Here is a 12,500-nt window from a genome sequence, read left to right on the forward strand (position 1 = left end):
ATTTGAAATATATGTTCTTTGTTGTGTGTCTTAAGTGTTTTTTCATTTTCATTTGTTGCTGTTTGCAGCGGGATCCGCCCCTGAGACCGGCCCGCCGGCCCCGCCCCCTGCTGAAGCCCCACCCCCTGAGATTAAAGCGCCAGAGGAGGAGATGGACGTGACGGATGATGACATCAGTGCAGGTGGGCACACGCATCATCATGTCTGTCGCTCTTCCTGTGTGTGTGTGTGTGTGTGTGTGTGTGTGTGTGTGTGTGGCACGTCAAGTTCTTCCTGCGTTTCTCAGTATCCTGGTTAAGGGAAATATTACACAAACTCACACTCTCTCGCACTCACACACACTCACACACACACTCTCAAACACACTCACATGCTCTCATTCACACTTTCACAACTCATACATCTGTAGAGTTGTTCAATGAAGGAAGAAAATATCACATTTTCCTAACTTGAAATACAATAATTGTCTACTGAAATAAAAGCATGTATAAAAAAAACTTAAACTTATTTTATTTCAGCTAGTTGTCAAAGCAACATTTCTCATTTTCATATAGTTTATGTTGATGTACTAAATTATCTAAAACTAAAACAGAAATAAAAATGACTAAAAACTAAATAGACGTATTTTTAAAAATAAAAATGATGAAAACACAAAATTACTAAAACTTTATACCGTCAATCAAGAATTCTGCTTATTTAGTTAGTGTTTCCTTACGTAGAATTAATTGATATATATGTTATTAAGACTGTGTGGCAGGCAGCACTCGACTTGGACGCTTCGTCTGGACTTACTGATTTAATTCTGCAGAATAAATGGAAAAACAATGTCAATAAGTGAAAAATGAGAGTAGAAAATGATAAATCGTCATGCATGTCTGTGTTATTGACTGGACTGCAGCAGAGAGAGAGAGAGTGTGTGCTGCTCTCAGAAGAGCTAGAAACACTGATTGCTTTACAGACTGGAGACGTGTGATAGAGTGTGTTGAGAGAGTTTGTGTGTGTGTGTGTGTGTGTGTGTGTGTGTGTGTGTGTGTGTGTGTGTGTGTGTGTGTGTGTGTGTGTGGTGTGTGTGGTGTGTGTGTGTGTGTGTGTGTGTGTGTGTGTGTGTGTGTGTGTGTGTAGACCAGTAGATTTTAATGATTCAGTGCAAATGCATGTGGAAATTAAACTAATTTTACACCATCATCACATCAGCCTACATGTGTTCTTTCACCGGGAGACGGACCTGAGATGGGTTATGTGTGTTCTTTCACTGGGAGACGGACCTGAGATGGGTCATGAGTGTTCGTTCACTGGGAAACGGACCTGAGATGGGTTATGTGTGTTCTTTCACTGGGAGACAGACCTGAGATAGGCTATGAGTGTTCTTTCACTGGGAGACGGACCTGAGATGGGTTATGAGAGTTCTTTCACTGGGAGACGGACCTGAGATGGGTTATGAGTGTTCTTTCACTGGGAGACGGACCTGAGATGGGTTATGAGTGTTCTTTCACTGGGAGACGGACCTGAGATGGGTTATGAGTGTTCGTTCACTAGGAGACGGACCTGAGATGGGTTATGAGTGTTCTTTCACTGGGAGACGGACCTGAGATGGGTTATGAGTGTTCTTTCACTGGGAGACGGACCTGAGATGGGTTATGAGTGTTCTTTCACGGGGAGACGGACCTGAGATGGGTTATGAGTGTTCGTTCACTAGGAGACGGACCTGAGATGGGTTATGAGTGTTCTTTCACTGGGAGACGGACCTGAGATGGGTTATGAGTGTTCTTTCACCGGGAGACGGACCTGAGATGGGTTATGTGTGTTCTTTCACCGGGAGACGGACCTGAGATGGGTTATGAGTGTTCTTTCACCGGGAGACGGACCTGAGATGGGTTATGAGTGTTCGTTCACCGGGAGACGGACCTGAGATGGGTTATGAGTGTTCTTTCACCGGGAGACGGACCTGAGATGGGTTATGAGTGTTCTTTCACCAGGAAACGGACCTGAGATGGGTTATGTGTGTTCTTTCACCGGGAGACGGACCTGAGAGGGTTATGAGTGTTCTTTCACCGGGAGACGGACCTGAGATGGGTTATGAGTGTTCGTTCACTGGGAAACAGACCTGAGATGGGTTATGTGTGTTCTTTCACCGGGAGACGGACCTGAGATGGGTTATGAGTGTTCTTTCACCGGGAGACGGACCTGAGATGGGTTATGAGTGTTCTTTCACCGGGAGACGGACCTGAGATGGGTTATGAGTGTTCGTTCACTGGGAAAATGACCTGAGATGGGTTATGAGTGTTCTTTCACCGGGAGACGGACCTGAGATGGGTTATGAGTGTTCTTTCACCGGGAGACGGACCTGAGATGGGTTATGAGTGTTCTTTCACTGGGAGACGGACCTGAGGTGGGTTATGAGTGTTCGTTCACTGGGAGACGGACTGGAGATGGTTTATGAGTGTTCTTTCACTGGGAGACGGACCTGAGATGGGTTATGAGTGTTCTTTCACCGGGAGACGGATCTGAGATGGGTTATGAGTGTTCGTTCACTGGGAAACAGACCTGAGATGGGTTATGTGTGTTCTTTCACCGGGAGACGGACCTGAGATGGGTTATGAGTGTTCTTTCATCGGGAGACGGACCTGAGATTGGTTATGAGCGTTCTTTCACCGGGAGACGGACCTGAGATGGGTTATGAGTGTTCGTTCACTGGGAAACGGACCTGAGATGGGTTATGTGTGTTCTTTCACCGGGAGACGGACCTGAGATGGGTTATGAGTGTTCTTTCACTGGGAGACGGACCTGAGATGGGTTATGAGTGTTCGTTCACTGGGAGACAGACCTGAGATGGGTTATGAGTGGTCTTTCACTGGGAGCCGGACCTGAGATGGGTTATAAGTGTTCTTTCACTGGGAGACGGACCTGAGATGGGTTATGAGTGTTCTTTCACCGGGAGACGGACCTGAGATGGGTTATGAGTGTTCTTTCACTGGGAGACGGACCTGAGATGGGTTATGAGTGTTCTTTCACTGGGAGATGGACCTGAGATGGGTTATGAGTGTTCTTTCACTGGGAGACGGACCTGAGATGGGTTATGAGTGTTCTTTCACCGGGAAACGGACCTGAGATGGGTTATGAGTGTTCTTTCACTGGGAGATGGACCTGAGATGGGTTATGAGTGTTCTTTCACTGGGAGACGGACCTGAGATGGGTTATGAGTGTTCTTTCACCGGGAGACGGACCTGAGATGGGTTATGAGTGTTCTTTCACCGGGAGACGGACCTGAGATGGGTTATGAGTGTTCTTTCACCGGGAGACGGACCTGAGATGGGTTATGAGTGTTCTTTCACTGGGAGATGGACCTGAGATGGGTTATGAGTGTTCTTTCACTGGGAGACGGACCTGAGATGGGTTATGTGTGTTCTTTCACCGGGAGACGGACCTGAGATGGGTTATGAGTGTTCTTTCACTGGGAGACGGACCTGAGATGGGTTATGAGTGTTCGTTCACTGGGAGACGGACCTGAGATGGGTTATGAGTGTTCTTTCACTGGGAGACGGACCTGAGATGGGTTATGAGTGTTCTTTCACTGGGAGACGGACCTGAGATGGGTTATGAGTGTTCTTTCACTGGGAGACGGACCTGAGATGGGTTATGATTGTTCTTTCACTGGGAGATGGACCTGAGGTGGGTTATGAGTGTTCTTTCACTGGGAGACGGACCTGAGATGGATTATGAGTGTTCTTTCACCGGGAGACGGACCTGAGATGGGTTATGAGTGTTCTTTCACTGGGAGACGGACCTGAGATGGATTATGATCGCAGGTTTTGACGTCAGATGTTTGGATGGAGAGACAGTCAGACGAGTAGAGGATCGATGGAGAAATAATCAGTGCGAGTGTCTCCTGTTTATCCTCCTTAACCAGCTACACAACTGCAGCTGAACATGAGAACCGTGGCTTTATACGCATCTGTCTTGGTGTGTGTGTGTGTGTGTGTGTGTGAGTGTCTGATCTCAGGTTCACGTTCAAGCCTCCTTCAGTTCAGCTGATCAGATCGGCTCCTGTTCCTCTCGTTTCTGTGATCATCTGATCAATCAGGCTCAGCTGGGAGAATTAATGACAACAGGAAGTGTAGTTTGTGGAAACAGGAAATGTAACTTGTTACTGTGCCTAATAGCTGTGTGCGTGTGTGCGTGTGTGCGTGTGTGCGTGTGTGTGTGTGTGTGTGTGTGTGTGTGTGTGTGTGTGTGTGTGTGTGTGTCTGTCTGTCTGTCTGTCTGTCTGTGTTAAAAAAAAAAATTAAAAAAAAAAAATAAAAAAAAATATATATATATATATATATATATATATATATATACTGTATATATAAACACACGTGCAAGAAAAAAATCATCAAAATAAAAAAACATAAAAGAAAGGTTTTTAAAACCTAATATGTTAATTAATCAGCACAATGGTAAAAGTGTTTTTGAGAGGGCATGATCATGGAAAGAATCAATGAAGTAACTAATAATCAACGTTGATTTAAAACAGATTAAAAAAAATTAATGAAAAATTAAAACAGAAATAAAAATATGATTTATATATATATATATATATATATATATATATATATATATATATATATATATATATATATATATAGTGTGTATATATAAAACCTGTAATTACATAAACTAGAAAAGTCATCAATAATAGAAAAAACCTTAATTTATATTGGTTTTATGAATTTGAATTATTTTAATCATTCATTCATAATTTAATTTAATCAATTATATATAACCACTAATAAAAATATCACACTAATACGTACATAAAAAGTTTGAAAACGACCAGCTTTGTCGTTATAGCAGAAGTGTTCACAATATCTCGGTCATGTGGATTCAGCTGTGGTTCAATCCGTCATAATTCCCAGAATTTAATCACTATTTATGATGTACCATTTTCAAAAGAGAAACTCGAGTATGTGAGAGATGCGGTCAGTGTCATGTTAGGAGCTGGAGAGGTCAAAGGTCAGAGTGAATCCACCCCCACCTCAGATTTCATGATCACAGTTACAGGAAGTGGGCGGGGCTTCTTCTAGTCCAATAGGAGCAGAGCATCCGTGTGTACGTATTCATTCGTTTTTTTTCTTAAAATAAAAACGAGTGAGTGTGTGTGTGTGTGTGTGTGAACGTTTAATATTTCCCAGGACTGATGATTCGTTCACCGGATCATGACAGAGATGGAAAACTCAGAATTCAGCTCTCAAACGCATCATCAGTCTGCAAAAACACAATCTTGTTAGCGATGCGTAACCTCTTTACAAATACATGATCATTTTACAAACGTGACAGCAGTTCGTCTCCGTCTCAGAATGGCTCGACGCACACACACACACAGGAATGAGATGAGAAGAGCGCTTCAGCCTCTCAGAGGTCAGAGGTCAAAGGTGATGACACCTGTCATGCTCTTCTCGTCCGTTTCTTTTCTTCTTTTGTCTCTTCACGGCTCATCTCGTCTCTCGTTGACTAACCTTATCACTTCTCTTCACTTTTATTCTCTCTTCTCACCATCACTTATTTTTATCTCTTCTCATTTCTTCCCTTCTTTCCTTTCATCTCTTCTTGTCTCGTTTCTTCTCTTCTGTTTCGGCTCTTTTCATCAGGGGTTTTCTCCATGTATCACCTCATTTATACATGTCTCGTATCATCTCATAACTTCTCTTTCCTTTCCTTCTCTTTCTTTTTGACTTGTTTCTTCACTTCTTGTCGTCTCTTATATCATCTCATCACTTCATTTCTCATCTCTTCTTGTATATTCTCTTCTATTTTGACTTGTTTCTTCTCCGTTTCGTGTCTTCTTTTCTTGTCTCTTCTCTTCGGTTTTGGCTTGTTTCACCTTTTTGTCTTCTTGTATCACCTTATCTTGGCTCTTCTCGTCTCATCATCCTCTTCTCATCTTATCTTCTCTTCAGGGTTGTTTCTTCTTTTCTTTCATCTCTTATTGTATCATCTCATCTCTTCACATCTCGTATCATATTGTCTCATTTCTTCCCTTGCCTTCTCTTTTTTCCCTTCCCTTTCTTATCCCTTTTCTTCACTTCCCTTTTCCCTTTCTTCTTCTTCTTTTCCCCCTTCTCTTTTTTTCTTTCCCTTTGTCCCTTTCCTTTCCTTCCATTTCCTTTCCTTTTTCTTCCTTCCATTTTTCCCTTCCCTTTCTGTCCATATCCTTCCCTTTTACCTTCCCTTGCTTTTCCTTCCCTTCCCTTTTCCCTTCTCTCCCTTCCCTTTCCTTCCATGTCCTTCCTTTTTTCCTTCTCTTTCCTTCCCCTCCCTTCCTCCATTTCTCCGTCTTTGCACATGCACACTTTCCAGTGTGTCCTATTGGACGGATTAGAAAAGGTTTAAACCACCCCTCACAATCCGACTTAAACTTCAGTCAGATTTAGCCCATTCATTCTGATTGACATGGGTACTTGTGACTTTTTTTTATTCAGACTGTGCTACTACTCCTATTTCAATCGGATAATAAGAGTCCATGTAAACGCAGCTACTCATAACTTCATCTCATCTCTTCATTTCTTCTCTTGTCTCGACTTCTCTTCATGTCTCTTTTTATAGCTCATCTTCTGAATGTAAGAGTTTAGCTTTTACCTTTGTGATTTCTTCCCTTCCCTGTTGATGGTCATGCCATCACATGACCTTTGACCTTCACACACGGTGTAGATTGTTGTTTTTTTAACCCCGTAGAGCAAAACCACCTTCTCATGACAGATTTAGCTTGTGTGCTTTTATTTGTCTTCACAATTGTTTGTTCATCAGTAGATTTTCCATTGACTTTATGAGTGTGCGTGCGTGCGTGCGTGCGTGCGTGCATGCGCATGCGCGTGTGTGTGTGTGTGTGCGTGTGTGTGTGTGTGAGTGAGCGTGAGTGTGAGCGTTTGCCCTCAGGCTGTTTTGGATCCTCGTAAAATGAACAGTGACCCAATAAAAGCCCAAATAAATGAAAAATAAGCAGTGATTCCCACAGCTCTCTGACCTGAACCAATCTCCTTCTGCTTGTCTGTTTGAACACGCCACTTTTTCCAGACTCAAGGGTCTTAACATCTATGTAGCACGGTTTCTATTCTTTTATAGTAACTTTCTTTTCTTCCTGCTCTTTAATGGAGTCATAAGATTTCATGATGAATGATTTTGCAGGTCTTGGTGTTTGGTTTGATGTTCTTGAAGGAATCACGTAGGATGAGGCATGAATTTCGTTCATAATTATTTTTCAGTCATACTGAACATGATTGTGAACTTACTTTGGTCCGTGTAGTCTTTCAGAGTAACGGTTTGAAGAGGATTCAGAGAAACGTCTGACTATGCCAAAGCACGAATGGGCAGATTTAGTTCTCTGTCTCTTTAAGTACGACCTCATGCATGAGGACATCTGTGTGTTTAGCTGTCACGGGTCGTTCATGTGTTGATCTGGATTTAGTTCTGATGTGGATGATGATGATGATGATGTGGATGATGATGTCATAATGGCACAGTAACAGGGCAGTGTTGTTAATAAGACAGAGACCAGACTCCAAGATCATTAAACACTTGGAAATTAATAATTCAGCACAGTGGAGCCACACTGGGGAAATTCAGCCAGAGACAGACAGATGTTAAAATTCAGCTTTGATGTCCAGAGCAAAACCTGTGACCTGAACACTGCAAAGATGTTGAGAGCTTACAGGAATCTGAGAGAAGAGGTTTTTGTGTGTGTGAGGAATTATGATTGGTGTTTGACCCTGTAAAAGTTTTGAGTGGGATCGCCATTTGTTGCTAGGATATTCTAGGTTGTTGCTATGGCATTCATATGGTTGCTCTACTGTTGCTAAGGTGTGCTGTTTTTAAGTGTGTTTTATTTTGATTGTGTATTTTTTTGAATGTTGTTTTGTAGTTGCTATGGTGTTCTGAGTGTTTAGGCTGTTGCTAGGTTGTTCTAAGTTTTTTAGACTGTTGCTATGGGGTTTCTAGAGTGTTCTGAGAGTAGGTTGTTGCTGCTGTTCTGTTTTATTTGGATGTTCTGAGTGTTTTAAGTTGTTGCTGTGCAGTTGCTAGGGTGTTCTGAGAGTTTAGGCTGTTGCTACGCAGTTGCTAGGATGTTCTGGGTGTTTTATGCTGTTGCTGTGCAGTTGCTATGATGTTGTGAGTGTTTTAGGCTGTTGCTGTGCAGTTGCTAGGGTGTTCTGAGAGTTTAGGCTGTTGCTGTGCCAGTTGCTAGGATGTTATGGGTGTTTTAGGCTGTTGCTGTGCAGTTGCTAGGATTTTCTGGGTGTTTTAGGCTGTTGTTGTGCAGTTGCTAGGGTGGTCTGAGATTTTAGGCTGTTGCTGTGCAGTTGCTAGGGTGTTCTGAGAGTTTAGGTTGTTGCTGTGCAGTTGCTAGGGTGTTCTGAGAGTTTAGGTTGTTGCTGTGCAGTTGCTAGGGTGTTCTGAGAGTTTAGGCTGTTGCTGTGCAGTTGCTAGGGTGTTCTGAGAGTTTAGGTTCTTGCTGTGCAGTTGCTAGGGTGTTCTGAGAGTTTAGGCTGTTGCTGTGCAGTTGCTAGGGTGCTCTGAGAGTTTAGGCTGTTGCTGTGCAGTTGCTAGGGTGTTCTGAGAGTTTAGGTTCTTGCTGTGCAGTTGCTAGGGTGTTCTGAGAGTTTAGGCTGTTGCTGTGCAGTTGCTAGGGTGTTCTGAGAGTTTAGGTTCTTGCTGTGCAGTTGCTAGGGTGTTCTGAGAGTTTAGGCTGTTGCTGTGCAGTTGCTAGGGTGCTCTGAGAGTTTAGGCTGTTGCTGTGCAGTTGCTAGGGTGTTGTGGGTAGTTTCAGGACGACACTCACCTTTAACACTAGAGTTTAATGCTCAGGTTTAACACTCAGGGTTTAATCAACAGCACTATCAGCACTACTGCTTCAGTAAACTGAGTTCAGAGGTGGGGGGCATCTAGTGGGGCAGTTTCTTTTGCTGTCAGGATGTTGTGGGGTTAACCCCCCCGAAACAGCCCAGAGAGCAGCACGCCAGCTCCCATCAGGGGGTAAAAGGGGCAGGAGGGGGTGACAGATGGTCCTGCTTGGGTACAACCACACACACACACACACACACACTGAGGTTAATAGACACTTTCTTGACTGATTTGACAAAGTTGAACACCAGCTAGTGTTGACTACACACACAGAGCCTGCACCTGCTCACACACACACACACACACACACACACACACACACACACACACACACACACACACACACACACACACACACACACACACACACACACACACACACACACACACACACACACACACACACACACTAGATGAATAGTCATACTATAGCCAAATCTCTTTTTTTGTATTTTAGAATAAAGATAAATTTTATTTCTTCCTTAAAATTTCGCCCATATATTTTTTCTTTTTTTGTTGTTGCATATTTTACCTATATAACTCATGATCGGTTTCATATTTTTCCTGATATATTTCATGTTTTTGTTCATAATATGCAATTTTGCATATTTCCATCCATTTTATTTTTTTCATATACCGTACTTCCCCATATAACTCATTATGTATTTTTAGATTTTCCCATATATATTTTTTTTTGCATATCGGTCTCCACATACTTCATAATTTATTTCATATTGTTTTGACCCATAAATTTAAAAAAAAATTATTCAAAAAACGAATTTATTCATTTATCAAGTAAGGTGATTATTGATCACTTCTTTCCTTCTCTCTTTTTTTTGTTTTCTCCTTCCATGCAGCAAAAAAGGCAAAAGAGAGCAGGTTAAAATTAGATTGCAAAATTGATTGAAGGCCTGTGAGTGTCTGTGTGTGTTCATTTTGTTTAATGCTTCTGTTGCGTTTGCTCTCCAGTTTACTGATGACATCAGCACTCGCTCTGAAAGTTCTGTCGTTCTCAAAGTGGCCTGATGCAACATTCCTTTTTATTCTTAAAGCGATAGAAAAATGAACATTGGTCATTATTTACTCTTTCTTATGTAGAACACAAAATGAGATGTTTAGCAGAATGTTCAGGCTGCTCTTTACGTCCAATGAAAGTGCACTTTAACTCCAGAAAGCACTATAAAACTACTTTGTTTATATTCATGATTCAAGTCATTCAGTAGCAGCATGAATTCCTAATTTTTCGATTGTAAAGTGCACAGTACATATGAAAGCGCTATATAAATGCCTCATTCATTCATAATCCTGCAGAAGAAAGTAAGTCATTCATGTTTAGAATGAGTACATGATTTAGATGTGTTGGGTGAATGTGCCTTTAAAGGGACCAAGAAAACACCTGATCTCACAGACAGGAAATAAAAGCTTCTCGCCCTTAAAAGGGTCATACCTTCTTTCTTTCTCTCTCTCTCTGAATCACTTAATTGCAGTAACATCCTCAAAGAGGAGGTGATCATCTTGCTTTTCTGTCTTCAAGGCTGTTTCCTTTGAGTCGCTCTACTGTCTTTTGTGAATGTTAAATTGGATGAGATTCACTCTCTTAAACGGCCACTTACGTTTCGGTTTTAATGGAATCCACTTCTGTGTGTGTGTGTGTGTGTGTGTGTGTGTGTGTGTGTGTGTGTGTGTGTGTGTGTGTGTGTGTGTGTGTGTGTGTGTGTGTGTGTGTGTGTGTGTGTGTGTGTGTGTGTGTGTGTGTGTGTGCGTGTGCCTGCACGTGTGTACGTACTAAGTACCAAGTGTGCTACATGTCACATATGCTATCTGTGTGATATGAGGTGAAGGTCTGTTTCTAATGCACCATTTTAAAAAAGAGGAAAATAGACACTTCAAGCACGAGACCAAGGACGGCATTTCCCATCCCGACAACATGATATCAAACTAACCTCTGCTAAACGCTTTGTAGATGTGATGATCATGCATGTTTACTAGTGTAACCAGCAGGGAGCGCTACACATCTCTGTGTAGTAACAGTGACGAAACTAACTAGTGTTTTAAAACAGGACTGGTATGTTGTTTTGCGGGGGAATGGTGAAGGATTTACTATGGAATCAATTGTCACTCAGAAATAATTACAAAGAAACAGCAAGTAACATTGAATTAAACGTGAAATTTCATGTGACACTTAAGACTGGAGTAATGATGCTGAAAATTCAGCTTTGATCACAGGAATAAATGACATTTTATAATATATTCTCACAGCTATTTTAATTTTTAATAATATTTCACTGTTTTCACTCTATTTTTGACCTAATAAATGCAGCCTTGGTGAGCAGAAGAGACTTATTTCATAACAATAAAAAATCATACCAACTCTGAACTCTACTTTACATATTATAGCTTTAAACATAATTCTATCAGAGTGTAAATGGTCTGTTTTGTAAATGCCATTTTTATTCTGCAGACCAGAAAACTACACTAGACCAGACCAGTAGTCTCTGTGATATTGACCATATACTCCGTTTATTTAGTCTTCATTTCTGCACTGAGACTTGTCTGTCTCTCTGATGCTGGAAACCACAGTATTGATCTCACCCACAACCCTACTGGCGCTTTACCTTACTGGAAGTTGTGGGGACGTCTGTCCCACCACACACACACACTCACGTCGGTGTCTCCATGCAGCACGTCTGGTGTCTGAATGTGTGTGTTCTGCACACATGCAGTTTTATCTCTGAGGTTCAGATGGCGCATGTGCTAAAACTTCTCTGTTCGGCCACCGAAGCGCCACATTTGAGCTTTTACAGGACATCATGCTTAATCTATGAGAAATAATGGTTTTGTTTTGTTATTCCTTCATCAGATGTCATTTGTAGCCCATTTAATTTCTGTAATGTGACATATTTATGCGTTTAACTTTATTTAGTTGGTATTAATGTAGGATGAGACTCGATTCACCCATTAAGATGTGTTGTTTTGGTAATGCTTTATTTCGATAGTCTACTTTAGACATTGTATTATAAGCAACTGTGCAACTACATGTCAAGTTCAGTAGCAGTCATTAAAGTATTAGTAGACTGTCTGCTTAATATCTGTAACACTTTATTTTGATGCTCCCTAACAGACATTCTACAGACTAGAATTAATTTTGCAAGTACATGCCAACTCGTTCTACTAACCCTAATCTAACAGTCTACAAATTCTCTAGTGAGAGTTAAATCAGGGGTTTTCAAACTTTTTGTGTGTGTGGACCACTATTTGTAATCAAGAATTTTCACGGACCACCTCATAATACACATAATAAAATATATCTACACACAGTCCTTCCTGAATTAATCCGCACCTCTAAATAGGCTTACTAACATTAAAACTATAACTGGTTATCACATCAGTACAACAGCTTGTTAAAAGAAAGTTTACTGCACACAACGGCTGCCACATATTTAATTTATTTATTTACTCAAGCGCCCGAGGGCATAATCAGGTTCATTTCAGGGATGCAAACATGTATGGTCAAAAAAGAGAGCGGTAATCGAAGCCCTTTACCACGGCAAATATCCAGAAACTTACATTGCCGCCAACCCCTGCCACCCCTATAGGCACATATAGTAAAATGAAATTCAAAT

General features: G+C 41.6%; 1 protein-coding gene across 7 annotated transcripts in view; it reads left to right on the forward strand.

Annotated features, from left to right (window-relative positions):
• Positions 1-12,500, forward strand: part of wdr7 (WD repeat domain 7) — a 131,761-nt gene that overhangs the window by 69,801 nt on the left and 49,460 nt on the right. For all 7 annotated transcript variants that reach the window (XM_077221324.1, XM_077221327.1, XM_077221328.1 and 4 more), the window contains one exon: positions 69-182. In XM_077221324.1, coding sequence (XP_077077439.1) covers positions 69-182 — 114 coding nt within the window. The remainder of the gene's footprint in view (positions 1-68; positions 183-12,500) is intronic.

This window comes from Siphateles boraxobius, unplaced genomic scaffold (genome assembly GCF_051911475.1).
Source record: "Siphateles boraxobius isolate OS27281-9 unplaced genomic scaffold, OSU_SipBor_1 81, whole genome shotgun sequence".
Classification (NCBI taxonomy): domain Eukaryota; kingdom Metazoa; phylum Chordata; class Actinopteri; order Cypriniformes; family Leuciscidae; genus Siphateles; species Siphateles boraxobius.